General features: G+C 37.9%; 1 protein-coding gene across 1 annotated transcript in view; it reads right to left on the bottom strand.

The window, feature by feature from the left end:
* Positions 1-20,796, bottom strand: part of map4l (microtubule associated protein 4 like) — a 153,890-nt gene that overhangs the window by 22,070 nt on the left and 111,024 nt on the right. Inside the window, exons 6-9 of the mRNA XM_059344977.1 lie at positions 14,852-15,198; positions 7,053-7,158; positions 2,535-2,594; positions 777-1,018 (exon numbers count right to left, since the gene is read on the bottom strand). Of these exons, the coding sequence (XP_059200960.1) occupies positions 777-1,018; positions 2,535-2,594; positions 7,053-7,158; positions 14,852-15,198 (755 nt within the window). The remainder of the gene's footprint in view (positions 1-776; positions 1,019-2,534; positions 2,595-7,052; positions 7,159-14,851; positions 15,199-20,796) is intronic.

Here is a 20,796-nt window from a genome sequence, read left to right as displayed (position 1 = left end):
CAGAGAATTTGCCAGAAAACAACAATAACAACAACAATACTGTTTATTTAAGTGACCATATATATATATATATATCAACCTGGTCTCACAGAAATCCGTGGAATAGCCACGGAACCGCTCAAATTTCCGTGAAACTGACACGGATTTCGCTACAATACAAGTTAATGACATCATATCCCGTGGCTATTCCATGGATATTTGTTCCTATTGGTTTGTTCCAAGTCACGTGACTTTCAAGGTCCCGGCGGTCAGAACAAAAAACATGGCGGACAGTTCTCTCATTTTTAGTGAAAAATCAATATTTTGACTTAGTTTCTGCATAAAAATGGATTTTGATCACATTTCTAGCCAGAAATATATGTTTTATTTTCTAAATATTCACTCAGTGAATGTACATAATCACTTTGTATGTTGGAATAGCCACGGGATATGACTGGCATTAACTTGCATTGTAGCGAAATCCGTGTCAGTTTCACGGAAATTTGAGCGATTCCGTGGCTATTCCACGGATTTTGAGTTAAGCGAAATCCGTGGCTTTTTCACGGATTTCTGTGAGATCATGTTGAGATATATATATATATATATTCTGATCCCAGTGTGGAGTAAAACACGTTATTATAGCAGCTGCTTGAATTACAAAGTAACCTTCATACGCTGATATAAGAAAATCATCCTGCAGCTTCTCTCAGGACCCTTGAGCTTGATAACTGTTGTTTAATTAATATTAATATTAATCTATATCTATATTAATATTAATGAATTATTCCCTGTCCTACCTTCCCTCCTCCAGGCTGGTACTTGATGTTGTCGATGGATCCGATCTTGGAGCGGACGTTCTTCAGGTCGGGGGTGGGGGCGTTGAGGGGCCTCGGGGTGCGGGGGGCCCGGGGCACCGGGGGCTTCTTCTCCATGGGGGTCTGCTTGGGCACCGGGGGCTTGGTGATGACACGGCGGCGGTGGGCGTTCTCCCCGTTGGTGGAGGCGGCGGGGGTCGTGTTGGAGGCCGGGCGAGGACGGGCTGCAGGGACAAACACAGGAACCAGGATTTAAAGGGACAGCGCACCAGGAAATACAAAACACACATCCTGTTGTTGTTGGATATCGGTCTATTTTCTCTCAAATATAACAAAAAAATATATGTACTGTGTTGTGCGTGGAAGGTCCCTTTAATTACTTTTTTTGTTAATTTTGTGTCTTTTAAAAAAAATATGTTTGTGTCTTTTTTAATAATTTTGTGTCTTTCTTAAGTAATTTAGTGTTTTTTCAGTTATTTTGTGTCCTTTTTTGTAATTTTGGGTAGTTTTTTTGGTCTTTTTGTGTGTTTTTGTGTGTTTTTGTGTCTTTTATAAATATTTTTGTGTCTTTTTGTGTCTTTTTTAAATAATTTTGTGTCTTTATTGGTAATTCTGTGTATTTTTTTGTCATTTTGTGTATTTTTTTCGTCATTTTGTGCCTTTTTAAAGTAATTTAGTGTTTTTTTCAGTTATTTTGTGTCCTTTTTTGTAATTTTGGGTCGTATTTGGTCATTTTGTGTATTTTTTCAGTAATTTTGTGTCTTCTTTTGGTCATTTTGATACTGCCTCCATCGGCCCCCAGGTAATTTGAATTTGAGACCCCTGCCCTCGAGGGTACCCAATCATTTCTTTCTGTGTAAAGGGCAGCCAATAAGGCACTTCCTCTCATTTCCACCACTCTAGAGGCACTTTAGCGCTCTATCTCAGCCATGGAGGCGTGAGGGGGGTCCACCACTGCTCTGACACACTGACTGAAAGAGCAGCAGCATGTCTTTGAGAAGGAGGTGACTCTACATCCAACACAGAGATCTGCCCAGAGAGTGGAGAAGTGCACAGAAATTACAGTTTGACGCTGACAGCCAGAGAGTGTACAACATTTCCCTGCTGACTGCTGTTGTGTTGCGTACAGGAAAATAAGAGGTTAGGCCGGTTTCACAGAGCCATGGGGAGAGGCCCTGACAGCTCCGGCTCTGATTGGACCGTGTGATGACGTCTATGCTGCAGGACGGAGAAGTGAGGAGTCACTGTGGATGTGAAACAGGGCCATGGAGGAAAAATAGAGCATGTATGATCCATTCAGTTTTCATCTCCGATAACATTGTGAGATAAGGCCGAGGTCTGCAAACTGCCCTTTTATTCTAATGACATTTGGAATTCCATAATACTGAAAGAATATTGAAAAAAATATTGTTATGGGTTTTTTTCCCCTTAGGGCGCTTTCACAACCCAAAGTTTAGTCTGTTTTAATTGAACTCTGGTGGTTAAAACCTTTTCAACAGTCTTTTCACCTCTTTTGTGGGATGATTTTGTGTCTTTTTTAATAATTTTGTGACATTTTTTGGTAATTCTGTGTCTTTTTTGGTCATTTTGTTCTTTTTTTAAGTAATTTAGGGTTTTTTTCTGTCATTTTGTGTCTTTTTGGTCATTTTGTGTCTTTTTTAAAGTAATTTCGTAAATTCACTCTGATTCAGACGAACCAACTGGACTTGGCTTGTGAAAGCTTTTCTCCCAGTTTGTTACCTGTAGTCTTGGGTTTCTTGGCCTCTCCTGTCTTGTTCTCAGTCTTGTCATTCTTGTTTGCTATAAGGATGAAACACAGCATGTAAAGCATTAAAACACTGGAGGGACCCATGACACTCACACCTCACTGTGGTTGGTCTACTTCTTATTAGGATAAAATCTAGTTGTCACAAAGTGAGTATGGTGTTTTGGAAAGTATCTGTGTGACTTTATGGGGGAAAAATTTTACTTTACGGTCTGAAATTTAGTGCTGGCAAGGCAAAGCAAGCAAGCAAGGAAATGCTTCGAATTATGAAGTTTTTTAAGAATTTCCCTTACATGTAAGACTAGATCCTTGTAAGAACCAAAAGTGATACACAAAGCATCGTAGCCCTTAAGAGGGCAAAAAACTGTTAGGAGTCGGGAAGAGTGATTTTAAAAAGAGGAGAAAATGGCGGTAAGACAAAGAAGAATAAATATTCTCCAAATTCTAAATGACAGTGTATTTAAAACAGCAGATTGCATCAGGAGGGAATAATGCTGCTCGTTGATCTCATTAGAGATGCTCTCATATCTCCCAACCAACACAATGAAGCTCTAATGGAAGTGATCCCAACAATGAGATATCTGATAAAGAAGCAGCAGTGATGACTTCGGTCTGTCTCAAACACATAAACACAAACAAACAAACAAACAAACAAACAAACAAACAAACACTAGTAGCACTTTGAGAGTGTCCACACCTCACAGGAGAGAAATTATTCACTACATGAAATAATATTCATGATTACACCATGTCTGGAGAATAAATAATATGATTAGGTCAAGATGTGGCTGTTGGTTTTATGCCCATTATTGCTCAGAGAGCATTTCAGGAGACGAAACGCTAAAACAAACATTCTCACACACCTTCCATCCGTTTCAACTATCTGACACATTACAGCACAATTCAATTTAACCCTCCTGGGGTCCTTTGTGACCCCAAATCCTTTTCAACATACCATTAATATAGGTTAACTTTCATAGAATTGCTTGGAAAAGTGACAACTGTTTTAGATGAAATTCCATATTAACAATAGATAATATGTGATAGGAGTATCACATTTGGTACAGTTACAGCCAAAAACATGGGGAACATGTGGAGGGATCAAGACTTTTCAATGTGACAAAAATTAGATGTGGAGGCACGACAAATTTTAAATATGGCAGCCATTTTTCAAGATGGCCACCAGTGACAACTGTTTATAGATATATAATATATTTTGAAAAATGGCCACAATATTGAAAAGTCTGTTCCTCAATTCTCTGGCTATAATTGTACCAAATATTGTGTTTTTATCACCTATTATCTATTGTTAACGTAAAATTTAATCTAAAAACAGGGGGTCACTGGCGGCCATCTTGAAAATGGCCGCCATATTGATTTTTTTTTTGCCCATTTTATGCCCATTATTGCTCAGAGTGCATTTCAGGAGACGAAAGGCTACAACAAACATTCTCACACACCTTCCGTCCGTTTCAACTATCTGACACATGACAGCACAAATTCAATTTAACCCTCCTCGGGTCCTTTTTGACCACAAATCATTTTCAACATAACATTAATAAAGGTTAACTTTCATGAAATAAAATTCTCAGCATATGTGCCCCTCTGCATCCTTTATAGATAATATAAATTTCAACTTTCTTCATATATTTTTACATGTTTTATACAATTTTATAGCACCCATGGTCCTCAGGGGTCAAACAGGACCCCATGACATCAGACTGGTTTTAGGACATGTAGAAAAAAAATATTACTAACTTTTTTTTTTCACCTTTTAAGGCAACTCATGACCAACAAATTGATATTTCGTTTTTTTTTGTATTTTGTATATTTGACTGAATCTGACCAATAATAATGAAAGAAATATGAAAATTATATATCAATGGAACTGTAAGAGTTAATAACCTTATTGGGGCTAAGATGGATAAACCAAAGGAAATAAAGGCAAAATTGATTAGACCACTTTGAATCATGCACCAAACACATAGCCCATTACAAAAAACTAAAACTAACACTAAAACTAATAAAAACTAATCTAAAACTAGCAAACTCACTCTAAAAACAAATTAAAAGTAACTGAATTTGAAAAAAAAAATTTACAACGAAATTAAAACTAAAACTAATGAAAAATCCAAAACTAGTATAACTTTGGTTCTGACATCCCAACATTCCAACTAGCAGTCATGCTACAACAACAACAATACTCCGGATTTTCCTGCCAAAATGGCCGTGTTTTGAACATGGTTTTGCCCTGACATTAACTACTGGATCTCTGAAATCTACTTTCCTGTCAAACAAACTCCTGCAGTTGGCGGCTCACACATTATTAGTCAGATATCTGTGATTGATGTGAATCATACAGGGGATTAAAAGGCCGTCCAGCGACTTGAAGACTGTGTTTCCTGCCTGCAGTCTGAGCAGAAGTGAGTCATTGCATCGTTTCTGTAGGTGTGACAGCGCGTCCATCATGTTGATAAGCCGTGCTGTAGGTGATGCTGCTGTCACGTGGCAGAAGCATTATAGAATCTAACTAAACTGCTGCCAGCGCGGCCACAGAAGTAATGAAGTTCACTCATGCAACTAAAATGAAATATTCCCCTTGCAGTACATAACAGCCATCAGTGTGAACTGGGTGAATGAATCATGTTCATGCTGAGCTCAAGTGCACAAAAAAGCAGACAGTGTGTTTGACTAACATAGCTCCGACTGAGTCATAGCTTCCTCTCTGGGAGAGGTGAGATACTGTTTGTGATGTGCGGATAAAAATACACAGTCTGGTGTCTTCAAAAGCCAGCTCTTGAATGCGATAAAGTGTTACATATGGCAGCAATTCGGTTAGCCTGTTGCCTGGAGTGGAGCCAGATAACACTATGAGTCATTTCCAAGCTACTGTAGAGAGTTCAGCTCCTGCTGCGGAGGTCATGTTGCACTTTCAACACAATAAACTGACCAAAGCCGATCCTGTCTGAGACAACAGCGTTCAGGGCAGGCAGACACTGTAGATAAAATAGTGGGGCAGATAACCAGATGGATTGTGCATTTTATGATGAAAGGGTCAAATTTGGTGTACTTGTAACCAAAGGAAAAAAAATAGATGTGGAGGCACGAGAAATTTTCAATATGGCGTCCATTTTTCACAGTTTTTAGAATGAATTTGCCAGTGACAACTGTTTTTAGATGAAGTTTCACATTAACAATAGATAATATTTGATAGGAGCATCAAATTTGGTACAGTTATAGCCAAAGACATGGGGAACATTTAGAGGGATCAAAACTTTTCAATATGGCAAAAATTAGATGTGGAGGGACAACAAATTTTCAATATGGTGGCCATCTTTCACCGTTTTTAGATTTAATTTCACATGAACAATGGATAATAGGTGATAGAAACATGGATTTTGGTACAGTTATAGCCAAAAACATGGGGAACATGTAGAGGGATCAAGACTTTTTAATATGGTGGCCATTTTTCAAGATGGCCGCCAGAAACAACTGTTTTTAGATGAAGTTCCACATTAACAATAGATAATATTTGATAGGAGCATCAAATTTGGTACAGTTATAGCAAAAGACACTGGGAACATCTGGGAACTGGGATCAAGACTTTTCAATATGACAAAAATTAGATGTGGAGGCACGACAAATTTTCAATATGGCAGCCATTTTTCAAGATGGCCACCAGTGACGACTGTTTTTAGATTAAATGTCACAGATCAAGACTTTTCAATGTGACAAAAACTAGATGTGGAGGCACGACAAATTTTCAATATGGCGCCCATTTTTCAATGTTTTTAGATGAAATTCCACATTAACAATGGATAATAGGTGATAAAAACAAAAAAAATTTGGTACAGTTATAGCCAAAAACATGGGGAACATGTAGAGAGATCAAGACAATATGACAAAAATTAGATGTGGAGGCACGACAAATTAGCAATATGGGCGCCATTTTTTTTACTGTTTTTAGATTCAATTTCACATTAACAATGGATAATAGGTGATAGAAACATCAATTTTGGAACAGTTTTAGCCAAAAACATGTGGAGGGATAGACACTTTTCAATATGGCAGCCATTTTTCAAGATGGCCACCAGTGACAACTGTTTATAGATAGATAATGTTTTTTGAAAAACGGCCACCATATTGAAAGTCTTGATCCCTCTACATGTTCCCCATTTATCTGGCTATAATCGTACCAAATGTTATGTTTCTATCACCTATTATCCATTGTTAATGTGAAATTTAATTTAAAAACAGGCGGCCACTGGCGGCCATCTTGAAAATGGCCGCCATATTGAAAATTCGTCGTGCCTCCACATCTAATTTTGTTCTATATGTCTTTGGCTACAAGTGTACCAAATTTGACGCTTTTATCATAAAATGCACAATCCTTAGATAATTTCTAGCTAAGCTGCCCCACTACAAACACAAATCATGATACTGTACAAGCTGTGGAAGTGTGTGTGTGTGTGTGTGTGTGTGTGTTAACATACCGGCAGTTTTACTTGCAGCAGTCGCAGGGGAGCCGTTCTTACTGGCGGTCGCACGCGGTGTGGGCGTGGCCTTTGGCATAGGTGGGCGTTTCTCATTTTCTGGAGTCTGGAAATCACAACAGACGACAGCTGAGTTGTGGGTGTTTGTGTTTGTTTTGACCGTTTTTCGAGGATGCCGTGTGCACAATGTTGTTGTTATCCTGTTTTTCTGGTGATATGAGAGGCCGAACACACAGCCGTGACATAAGCAAAAGGATGAAACAGACAGACGGACTCATGACAAACAGGAAGAGAAGAGAGGGATGATAGTCAACAGTAGATGGAGATATACACTGTTAAAAGGAGGAGTTGTTTTTACGGTAAAAAAAACAGCAGCTGTGGTTGCCAGAACTTTACTGTAATAAATATGGTGCAACTTTTTCTAATATTACGGTAAAATGATATTAGCACTGTTGATTTCACGTTCAAGATTGCCATTTTATTTCATATTTTACCCTAAAAAAAAAAATCCATCAAAAGAAACGCTGTACTTCCGCATGAATGAAAGATTTTACCATTAAGTTTTACAGGATATTTCTGGTCTTTAGTACATTTAACAATGAGGAAAAAAAGTATTAAAAAAAATAAATAAATACAATTGCATAAATGCAAATGCAAAGTGATGGCTGGTTACAAACACGATGCCAGTATATTTTACAGTGGATTAATGGAATTTAAAAAAACTAAAAAGAAACTGTAAAAAACACTGTTTTGGCTGATATATACATTTACAGTGTTTCATTGTTACTGAAACTGAATTAACCCATTTATCATTTTACGGTCTTTCACTACTACTAATTCGAATAATAATAATACATTACATTTTTATAGCGATTTTAAAGGTACTCAAAGTCGCTTAACATAACAGGAATTAGACTCACACAAACACAAAATGCAGAGGAAAACTGAACTAAACAGAGATGAGGGATACGAGTTCAGGTTTTCTACTGTCATGGTTTAGCAGTTTTTCACCGTAAAATCTACAGACATTTTTTACAGTTCAGTCATCGCAATTAAGACATCTGGAACAGTGGGTCACTGATGTCAGAGATACAGGAACATGCAGGTATAGTAGCTTTTAAAGCTGTAGTAGGTAAGAGATTATGGGTCAAAAGTCTAAACCAGTGGGAACAAACGGGCCTTTCTCCTCTTGTCTCTACTCCAGTTCAACTGGAGACACATTACGCTCAATTTGCATCTGTGATTCCAGCCTCCTTGCCGACACCAGCGGCTCCGCCAGGCTACGGTGATTACACTTGGACATAATTGTAAATAATGGGCTTCTTTGAGATGAGCCAGGCCTGCACATAATGGATAAACCGCTGATTGCCGACACAATGCAGCCGGTTAGATCTGGGCGTCCAGGTGGTGCAGCCGTTCTCCGCCCACTGCACCACTGATAATCACCCTGATCCAAGAGATTATTAACAACATTACAGTTTATTGGAACCTTTCATTTCTTGTTTGATTGGAGAGATTTTGCACCATATGTTCTCAAGAGAGTCTGGCTGCAGACCTGCACTGCCAGGACCGGAAGTTTATTTTCAAAATAAAAGCGAGCATACTGGAAGCACGCATTTTTCATTCCCCGTGTTTCTTTATTGGGTCTTTATGTTATGTATACACTGTGAAAATGTTTATGTGTATTGATGTGTTCACTTAAAAAGATTTAAAAAAATGTATATCTTTCCATTTCAACTGGATAAGGTGAAAAAACGCAAGAAAATAGATAGGAACCAAACAAAAAAAAACAGTCTGGCTGCAGACCTGCACTGTGAGGATCGGAAGTTAATTTGAAGCCTTTCAAAATAAAAGCGTGTCTACCGGAAGCACATATTTTTCGTCACCACTTTCTCAAATTACAGCCATTCTAATGCACAACATGGGTCAAAATGATAGTTTCTCATGCTATTTCATTCTGCTGTGTGTTTCTTTGCTCTATATTTTTTAATCAATTCATTTTATGACTGAATAGTCCAAGTATTATTTGAATATCTTTTTTATTACTACATATCATTTAAACCATTTTTCCTTTCAAGGGTTTTTATTCAAAAAGTAAGAAATGAAAACATAAAATTAGGATGTATGATGATCAAAAACAAGTTATTTGAGGAAAACCTGGAATACTGAATGATGAAATTAATCTCATTTATCATGTAAGTAATATGGAGGTTAAACCATAAACAATGTCACAATGATCACTAATATAACATTTAATAGGCTACCTACATACAGGAGAACATCATTAATACAACAATTACTGAGTAGAGGCTGAATAGATCGATCTGATAACGTTTTATTAAATCAGGAGAGATCTAACAGGATGTAAAGACGTCCTGTACACGGCTGCTGGACGCATAATAATGAATAAAAACACAAGCTGATATTCTCCAGCAGAACTGCACTAGTTCTTAATAAACAAGAACAAGGGCATTCGCACTGAGATGAATGTGACTTTTTTTATTTATTTATTTATTTATTTTTTTAACTTATTGCCTTTATGCATATTAACAGGCAATTAACATCACAAAGGAAAACAAATCAAAACATCTTGAGATTGGGTCTCATCTGTCACACAAATAGCACTGTAAAGGGTATTGCACATATTTTATCTGGTTCTATATTACAAAAAAAGGGATATTTTAGATCAGTGATTCCCAACAGGGGGGCCCCGACCCCCCCAGGGGGGGGGCGCAAAAGATCCATGGGGGGTCACAAAGCCCTCTTGATTTTAAGGGATGTAATAAATCTAATGTGTTAAATATAGATGAGTCAGCATTTAATTCATTAGTGGGACACAAACAACTAAATAAGGGCTACATTAAACATTTATTCATTTATTTAAATAGAAAAATCACGATAGAAAAGTTTAAAAATAAAGGCTATATCACAAGAATAAGGACATTTGTAACATCCTTCCTGCAGTTTACACAGGTAACCTCACCTAGTGGTAACCTCACCTAGCGCTAACCTCACCTAGTGGTAACCTCACCTAGCGGCAACCTCACCTAGCGGTAACCTCACCTAGTGGTTGCCTCACCTAGAGGTAACCTCACCAAGCGGTAACCTCACCTAGCGGTAACCTCACCAAGAGGTAACCTCACCTAGCGGTAACCTCCCCTAGTGGTAACCTCACCTAGAGGTAACCTCACCTAGCGGTAACCTCACCTAGCGGTAACCTCACCTAGTGGTTGCCTCACCTAGTGGTAACCTCACAACCTCACCTAGGTGAGGTAACCTCACCAAGCGGTAACCTCACCTAGAGGTAACCTCACCTAGCGGTAACCTCACCTAGCGGTAACCTCACCTAGTGGTAACCTCACCTAGTGGTTGCCTCACCTAGAGGTAACCTCACAACCTCACCTAGGTGAGGTAACCTCACCTAGCGGTAACCTCACCTAGCAGTAACCTCACCTAGTGGTAACCTCACCTAGAGGTAACCTCACCTAGCGGTAACCTCATCTAGCGGTAACCTCACCAAGAGGTAACCTCACCTAGCGGTAACCTCACCTAGCGGTAACCTCACCTAAAGGTAACCTCACCTAGTGGTAGTCTCACCTAACGGTAGTCTCACCTAGCGGTAACCTCACCTAGCGGTAACCTCACCTGGTGGTAACCTCACCTGGCGGTAACCTCACCTCGCCGTAACCTCACCTCCCCGTAAGGTCACCTAGCGGCAACCTCATCTAGCAGTAAACTCACTGAGCGGTAACCTCACCTAGTGGTAACCTCACCTAGCGGTAACCTCACCTAGTGGTAACCTCACCTAGTGGTAACCTCACCTAGTGGTAACCTGTGGGTACCTCAAGAAAAAGGTTGGGAACCACTGTTTTAGATAATAATAGTGTAAAAGAGTCTTAAGCGATATAATCGGTAACTGGGGTCCGCCTTCTCATAAAAACAGGTACTTTTAGCTGTAATTATATCGGTCATATATTCCATCATGTCGACATGTTTTACTTCCTGTAACCACTGAGTTATTATGGGGGGGTCAGTCTTCAGAATGTGACTTTTAAATGTTTTTTCCAGAACACAAGAACACAAAGATGCTCCGTCAGTCTGTCTTCACTGAATTACACATTTACATTCATCCATTCTGCTCAGAAGAATCTCTGCCGTGTGTTTATACTCACCTTGGCAGCCTTGGTTGTTGCCGTTGGCGGCCGCTTAGCCGCGGTGGGCGTGGTCGCCTTGGGAACGGGGCTTTTTTTATTGGCTGTGGAGGGGGAGGGGTGTTTGGCCTCGCCATTGGTGGAGAGGGTGGATGGGCGGGATTTGGCTGAGTTTGGTTTGGTTGAACCCACGTCAGGCTGGTGATAATGATATTTAAAGGAGCCACCGTACAGTAAAATAAAGGAGGAAGATAGAGAAAGAAAAAGAAAAAGCAGAGGTTGCAATGATTGCAGTGACAGCATGGTATGGCAGCACAGCCAGCAACCATATCACAAAATAAAATCCACAATTAAAGTAGCAGTTTGTAGCTACTTTAGAGTGCTCATGAGCAGGAAATTATAAAATCACAAGCCTCAAATCTGATGGAATAAGCAGCATAAATAGCATATGATATGGAAATCATGTACGGCTGGGCGATATGGACAAAAACTTGTATCAAAATGTAAACGTTATGATGGAGTATTAGGGCCACATTTAGAAAAAACATTTAAAAATACGAGATTAAACTCGTAAATATTTAATCAATAATGAGAATAAAGGCGTAAATATTGAATTACTTAAGTCATATAGAATAAAGTCATAGATTTAATTAATTATGAGAATAAAGTCATGAATATTGTTATTCTTAAATATTCACGATTTTATTCTCGTTGCACCGTATTTATTACGGTAAAGTTCTGGCAACCACAGCTGCTGATTTTTATAAAAACAAGTTTTTTTTTGTGTATCGCCCAGCCCTAAAATCAGCTCTCAGATACACACACACACACACACGCGCGCACACACACACACACACACACACACACACACACACACACACACACACACACACACACACACAGATCCACAGAGAATAAACAACATAATATTTAGCAGTTCTCAACACACACTAAAGGCACAGAAAGTGTCAAAACAAAGTGGTTGTGAAGCTTCCTGCCAGTCAGTCACAACAACAACAACAACAGTCTGTTCTCTGTTCTGGCTGTTTACTGACTTACGGCTGTTTTTTTCCATAATTTAATTCAATAAAGAGTTATTGAAGAGAGGAAAAATCTCTCCCCGCTGGTTAACTTTGTCGCTGTTGGGAGTTCATATAAAGTTAATCACAAACATATTACATATGTACTCAACTCCCGTCTCATAACTGTCAACAAACAAAAACCGGATTCACAAAGCATTCTTAAGAAGAAAATGCTTCTGAAGTGACACTTCTTTTCTTAACTTTACATTTAAGACAAAATTTAAGAAGACTTGGTATTCATGGAGAAATTCTTATCTTTTCTTTAGTTGTTTTCTTAACTTTTTTCTTAAGTTTTTTCCTCAGATAGAACTTGAGAACAAATTAGATTGTTGAAAACAAAGTTCTTAGATTTCTTCTTAATAAGCTAGTTAGTATATCTTTCTACATTTTGGGCTCTCTGGCTTTCCATTTCTTAAAGTTTAACAGTTTGCTGTTGGGCAACATTGGGAATTTGCATGTCAAGATTCATTAACATTGAACTTGACACAAAAGATTGATTGATTGAATTGATCCCAGTGAGCAAATCTACTGATCCAACAAACAGACACAAACAGGCCAAAAACAGACCAAAACAACTGCAAAGAGACAATAAGACTCACAATAGTCTATGAAGAGGAGAAAAACAACCAAAAAGGGACAATAAATAACGACAAAGAGACACAAAAAGACTACAAATGGGGTCAAAACAACCAAAGAGAGACTCAAAGAGACTATAACAAGACTCAAAATATCCATAAAAAGAGACACAAAAAACTACAAAGAGACACAAAAGACTACAAAGAGATGCAAAATAACCGCAGAGACTCACAACGACTATGAAAAAGCAGCAAAACAACCAAAAAGTGACTGAAAGAAACTATAACAAGACTCAAAATATCTATAAAAAGAGACACAAAAGACGACACAGAGATGCAAAACAACTGCAAAGAGACAGAAAGAGCCTCGCAACGACTCAGAAAAAGGAGAAAAACAACCAAAAAGGGACACAAAATGACTACAAATTGGGAGGAAAACAAACCACAGAGCAAAACAACAACTGTTTGTCTTGCTCCTGTGGAGCCGAGGTGGAGGAGCCTGTCAGTCTGAGCCCAGGGGCCAGATGTCTCATTACGGCTCCATGCTGCCACCATCTTCATCCAAATAAATGAATTATACCGAGTTTAGACCGTTAAAATGCTGGTATCAACAGGCCCAAAGACACACACACACACACACACACACACACACACACACACACACACACACTTATCCTTGTACCTCTATCTTTGTGAGGACCCTCATTGGAATATTGAGTACCCTAGCCCTTACCCTAACCTTCACCATCACAGCTAAATGCCCAACCCTAACACTAACATGAACCTAATTGTAACCTGAACCCTCAAACAAACCTTTAAAGAAGTGAGGATTGGCCGAAATGTCCTCACTTTACAAAAATGTCCTCACTCTGTAGGTTAAAAACTTGTCCCGGTCCTCACTATGTAGGAAGAACAAGAATACACACACACATTCTTGTACTTCTATCTTTGTGAGGACCCTCATTGGAATAGTGAATTCGCTTGCAAGGTTATAATAGTTTTGAATCTTTTATTAGTTTTAGTTTTAATTCATTTAATTTTAAACCTTCACCATGACAACTAAATACCCAACCCTAACCCTAACACATGGTTACTTTTACATAAACCTAATGTAACCTTTAACCCTTAAAACAAAGTCTGAACTTTGAACTCAAAAGAGCCTTTAAAGAAGTGAGGACTGGCCGAAATGTCCTCACTCTGTTGGTTGAAAACGTGTCCCGGTCCTCACTATGTTGGAAGAACAAGATCACACACACACACACACACACACACACACACATTCTTGTACTTCTATATTTATGAGGACCCTCATTGGAATAGTGAGTTCCCAGCCCCTTAACCTAACCGTCACCACCACAACTAAATGTCCAACTCTAACCCTAAAATAAACCTAATTGTAACCTTAACTACGGTGGCCCTCAAGTGCAAATCACAACAACAAATTGAAAAACACAACAGTTTTCTGATTTGTTGTTGTGATTTGCACTTCAGGGCCACCGTACTTAACCGCCAAACAAAGTCTGAACCCGCATAACGGGCCTTTAAAGAAGTGAGGACCAGGCGAAAGGTCCTCACTTTACAAAAATGTCCTCACTCTGTTGGTTAAAAACGTGTCCCGGTCCTCACTACGTAGGAAATCCAAGAACACACACACACACACACACACACACACCTGAGACCTGTAGAAGCAGCAGAAGCATCTTGAACTGAAGTGGAAGATGAAGTCTGTAATTTCTGCAATCAGCCTGAGCATCCCTGTGAGTGTGTGTGTGTGTGTGTTTCTGTGTGTGTGTGTCTGTGTGTGTGTGTGTGTGTGTGTGTGTGTCTGTGTGTGTGTTTTGCTCAAGGACACTTTAAGGCTGTTGGTTTCTGGACACACCAGCTGTGGCAGAGTTCAGAGCGTTGACCTTTGGCTGACGAAGCTGTTTCTGTTTCACCAATCTGTCGCCAGGAAGTGTGTGTGTGTGTGTGTGTGTGTGTGTGGGACCCACCTTGCTCTTGCCGTCAGGGCTCTGCAGGGTCTTGCTGCCTGTCGGGGACTTGGCCGTCCCTTTCCCTCCCTTCTCGTCCTTCTTGTCTCCGGGTTTCTTCTCGTCTTCTTTCTTCTCGTCCTTGTTGGTTTTCTCCGGTTTGTCCACCTTCTCCGCCTTCTCGTTGGCCTTGTTGTTCTTCTCCATCTTCTCCTCTTCCTTCAGGATCTTCTCAGACTTCTGGTTCTTGTCCGGCCCGCCGCCGTCCTTCTTCTGCTGCTCCTCTTTCTTGTCGAAGGCGTCCATCTTGTCCGTCTTGGTGGACATGATGTCCGTCTTCTCCTGCTTGTCCTTGTTGTCAGATTTCACTGTGAGAGAAATAAAACGTCGCCGTCAGCATCAGAGGCAATTTAACAAAGATTAAAAACAAACAAACTGGATTCAAATAAATGTTTTCAAACCATACGTTTACATTTATGTTGTTTTTGCGCCTTGACATGGAAAATATGTGGTTTACCCCCCATCCACCCTGAACTTCTTCATTAGAGGTTTTTCTCTCTACACCAGTAGTTCTCAACCTTTTTGAGTCACGACCCCCAATTTAACATGCATGACAAAATGACCAAAAAAGACACAAAATAACTTAAAAAAGACATAAAAAGACCGAAAAAGAAACAAAATGACAAAAAAAAGAAACAAAATGACTTAAAAAAGACATAAAATGACCAAAAAACAAACAAATGACCAAAAAAAGACACAAAATGACCAAAAAAGGAAACAAAATGACTTAAAAAAGGAAACAAAATGACTTAAAAAAGACACAAAATGACTTAAAAAAGACACAAAATGACCAAAAAAGAGAAACAAAATGACTTAAAAAAAGAAACAAAATGACAAAAAAAGACACAAAATGACCAAAAAAGAAACAAAATGACCAAAAAAAGAAACAAAATGACTAAAAAAGAAACAAAATGACCAAAAAAAGACACAAAATGACCAAAAAGAGAAACAAAATGACCAAAAAAGACAAAATGACCAAAAACGACACAAAATGACCAAAAAAAAAGACACAAAATGACAAAAAAGACACAAAATGACCAAAAAAAGAAACAAAATGACCAAAAAAAGAAACAAAATGACCAAAGAAAGATACAAAATGACAAAAAAAGACACAAAATGACAAAAAAAAGAAACAAAATGACTTAAAAAATACACAAAATGACCAAAAAGACTAAAACACATTAACACAGTGAAGACAGAGCTGAAATGCCATGCTTCAGAAATGCAGAATTATTTAAATGCACACCAACAACTCCCCATTTCCTTCCACTTAACAGAACTTCTTTAATCAACCAGTGGAGTCGCCCCCTGCTGGCAGTTATATGGAATATGGAATAATGCAGGTTGAAGGTATTTCTGCATGGCTTCACTTTTCAGGCTCAGAAGTTGCTGCTTGGCTACAAACTACTGACTTGTGACAAACTGTGTGACTCTTTTAAGGACAGATCTCAAATGTTGTCTGAATGTTTTCATTGACATCACATAAACATGGCTGACGGTAGTTCTTCATGGATGTGAATGTGGATGTGTGTGATTGTATGTAGGTCACAGCAGCAGATGATTCTGGCTCTGCTTGGTAAACAGGTCACTTATTCCATTGCTCTACATTATGCAAGTACACCAATGGTGATGCTGTAGATCCACATCAGTGAGGTCAAACCAACCCAGATAGAAAGATAGATGGATAGATAAATAGATCATTTATTGTCCTCTGTTAGAAACACATCCTGTACATACAGGACACTCTAACACTGAGGGGACATCAATGACAGAAACACCACAACATGAGCATCAGTTAACAGAGAGAAGTTGTTACACTAGGTTATGAAGTTTTATTTTGATTAGATTGTTCATTAGGAAAATGCGGAGAACTTTTATTTTGAAGGCGTAAACTGAGAATGTTGCATTTTGCATTTGTAAGGGGTAACTTCCTGTTTTTATATTAATATTTTATATTAAAAAAATGTCTTTTGTGCAGTGGAAAACCTGAAATAAAAATAAAAACGAGAGTTTTTAAAAAAAACAATAACTAACTGAAACTGTATTTCACAAATATACATATATATACACAAATATATATATATATATATATATATACACACAAAATGACCAAAAAAGACACAAAATGACCAAAATAGGAAACAAAATGACAAAATTGTGCATGGTGGTCATGCAGACAACAGAAAAGCTTGAGTGTGAGAGTTAGTTTGTCGTCCTGTGTTATTGTCCTAACACCATAGTTTTCTGTCGTTCTTCATCCCGTTATAATGAAGTCAGCTGCTGTCTGGTGATGTCACGCTGATGTTAAACCTCATCACCTGCTGCAGCTGCTGCACTAAGACTTCTCTCATGAATCTTAATGCCATTGATCCCCATTGAGTCCTGCAGTGTTTTTGTCATTGTCTGATTTTTGGAGTCTGACAGAGAAAATATGCATCAATATTATTCATTTCATTTTCACAGCAGAGAAAGAAACGGAGACAGATTTAGAGTGTATAAAGCTCATTAAAGCTGTCGTTCTTGTGCCTTTTTAAAACTTTAAACCAAAGCGTTTCCTCCTTAATCTATTATCTTCTCATGCTGGTTTATCATTCTGTTATTTGGCTGTTTCTGTTTCTACCTCGTGTGGTGACGTGAGACAAGTTCTTCCTGACTGCGACTGACTGCAAATTTTTGGTAGGTCTCAAACTCCTTACCGTGTTGTGTGTGTAAGGTCCCTTTAATTACTTTTTTTCATAATTTTGTGTCTTTTTTTTGTCATTTTGTTTCTTTTTTTGGGGTAATTTTGCATCTTTTTAAAACAATTTTGTGTCTTTTTTGGTAATTCTGTGTATTTTTGGATGGATGGATGGATGGATGGATGGATGGATGGATGGATGGATGGATGGATGGATGGATGGATGGATGGATGGATGGATGGATGGATGGATGGATGGATGGATGGATGGATGGATGGATGGATGGATGGATGGATGGATGGATGGATGGATGGATGGATGGATGGATGGATAGATAGATAGATAGATAGATAGATAGATAGATAGATAGATAGATAGATAGATAGATAGATAGATAGATAGATAGATAGATAGATAGATGGATGGATGGATAAATGGATGGATGGATAGATAGATAGATAGATAGATAGATAGATAGATAGATAGATAGATAGATAGATAGATAGATAGATAGATAGATAGATAGATGGATAGATGGATAGATAGATAGATAGACTGACTTTATTTATCCCAAGCTGGGAAATTACAGTCTTTTTGAAGTAATGTAGTGTTTTTTCAGTCATTTTGTCTTTTTTTTGTAATTTTGTGTCTTTTTTTGTCTTTCTGACTGCGACTGCAAAAATATGATGACTTTAAGATTAAAATAATGTTTTTCTCTGCAATTTGTGAGATTCTGGACATGCAGTGTGTGTCTGATGGGGCAGTCAGGCAGCTTAGGACCAGATTTAAGGATAAAGGGGACACGTCGGACAAAAGCACCAATTTTTTTTCCACATATTATCACCATAAGTTTACATTTTTGCTAGGAGCCACTTCATCAAGATTGCGGATCGGAGAAACCATTGCTCGAGCCTTTTAAAGCCAAAAATTTTATAAAACCGTATAATTACAGAAAATCAAAGAACAGCACAAAATTTTAACTTTTACTGTCATTAACTGTAGGAAACACACAGTTTTGCTGTAAAAGTAGGTAACGCTTTATATGAAGGTGCTTGTAATAACCATTAATTAACAAGTAATAAGGCCTTTGTAAGTCCTTACAAGATGCTTATTAACATTATTGTGTGTTTATAAGCTTATATAAGTATTAATAATGGCATTACAAACACCCATGACCCACCCATTATGTCTTTGCCATGCCTTTATTAATCTTATTTTGTCTGCTTATTGATATTAAAATATACTTTATTGCTCATCTATTATAAGTTAACTATAAGTTAACTATGCTTTTTGCAACTAGCGGATCTAAAGCGAGAACAATGCCTTATCACTTGTTAATTAATGGTTATTAAGGACCTTATTATAAAGCGTTACCTAAAAATATAACATTTTCGTGTAAAATTACTGGAGGAATACCATGATGTCACAATGACCCTAAAAATAACAGGAATATTCACTCTAAATTACAGTTTTTGCTGATATTTATATTTCAATTTACAGCAGAAAACCAACTCACTGCAACCACAGCTGCTGGTATTTGACTGAAAATGTAACAGGTTATTTTTTACAGTGTATACTGACAGAAATGTGCACATACAGTAGGGGGTTTTATATAATATGATATATTATCGTAGCTTCTAGACAAGCTGGTGTTTTTTATTGCTCATGCTACAGTCGTTTACAGACTGTATCACTTCAGCAGCAGATGACTCATCCAACATGAAACACAGGATCCATCTAATACCACGCTACAATACACAGCTGCTGGCAACCAGCTGGGAGAGAGAGGGTGTGTGTGTGTGTGTGTGTGTGTGTGTGTGTGTGTGTGTGTGTGTTACAGAGAGAAATAGCGAGTTGACTGCCACATAAATCAGAGCATGACTAACATACACAGACGTGGAGCTGCTGCAAGGAGATTTTTCTGCAGGCGGCCTTCTCAACACACACACACACACACGGACACACACACCCTTGTCCGTCTATGTTTGTGAGGACTCTGTATTCATCTAATGCATGGGTCTCAAACTCGCGGCCCTTTACCGTGTTGTGTGTGGAAGGTCCCTTTAATTACTTTTTTTTAATTTTTGGTAATTTTGTGCCGTTTTTAAAATAATTTAGTGTTTTTATCAGTCATTTTGTGTCTTTTTTGTAATTTTGTGTCTTTTTTTGTAATTTTGTGTCTTTTTTGGTCATTTTGCTTCTTTTTAAAAATATGTTTTTGTCTTTTTTGGTAATTTTGTGTTTCTTTCAGTCATTTTGTGTCTTTTTTTGTAATTTTGTGTCTTTTTTTGTAATTTTGTGTCTTTTTTGGTTATTTTGTTTCTTTTTTTGGTCATTTTGCGTCTTTTTAAAAATAATTTTGTGTCTTTTTTGGTAATTATGTGTATTTTTTGGTCATTTTATGTCTTTTTAAAGTAATTTAGTGTTTTTTCAGTCATTATGTGTCTCTTTTCGGTCATTTTGTGTCATTTTTTAGTATTTTTTTGTCTGTTTTTGGTCATTTTGTTTTCTTTTTTTGGCCATTTTGCATCTTTTTAAAAATAGTTTTGTGTCTTTTTTTGGTAATTCTGCGTATTTTTGGGTCATTTTGTGTCTCTTTTTGGTCATTTTCTGTCTTTCTTGGTCATTTTGTGTCTTTCCTTTTGTAATTTTGTGTCTTTTTTTGTAATTTTGTGTCTTTTTTTACATTAAAGACTATGGTTGGTGGTTACCATGGCTTTAACATGGTACCTTCAAACATTTTTGGGCCTTTGAAGAAGTGAGGTCCACCTGAAATGTCCTCACTTCACAAAAAAGTCCTCACTCAGTTAGTTAAGAACTAATTCTGGTCCTCACTATGATTGGAGTACAAGTACTCACACACCAAAATCATTACCAATTGTGTCTTTTTATTGGTCATTATACGTCTTTTTTGGTCAATTAGTTGCTTTTTTAATGTCTGGTACAACTAAAGGTTAATTTGTTTGGACAAATATAAAGATAACAACAAAAATAGCTGATAAGAGTTTAATTTAATTCCTCACTGTGATTGTAGTACAAGTTCACACACACACACACACACACACACACACACACACACACACACACACACACGTACAGACACATAAACCCAGTTAGAGTACTGAGCTGTAGCTGCTGCTTGTTTGTATGAGAGCTATCAAGCTTCCAGTGTGACAAACAGGACGATCAATAGATGTGATAGACTCACTAATAATCCATATGAACAGA

The sequence above is a fragment of the Centropristis striata genome, chromosome 11, assembly GCF_030273125.1.
Source record: "Centropristis striata isolate RG_2023a ecotype Rhode Island chromosome 11, C.striata_1.0, whole genome shotgun sequence".
NCBI lineage: Eukaryota > Metazoa > Chordata > Actinopteri > Perciformes > Serranidae > Centropristis > Centropristis striata.
Note: the sequence above shows the minus strand (reverse complement) of the source record. Positions and strands in the feature narration are given on the sequence as shown.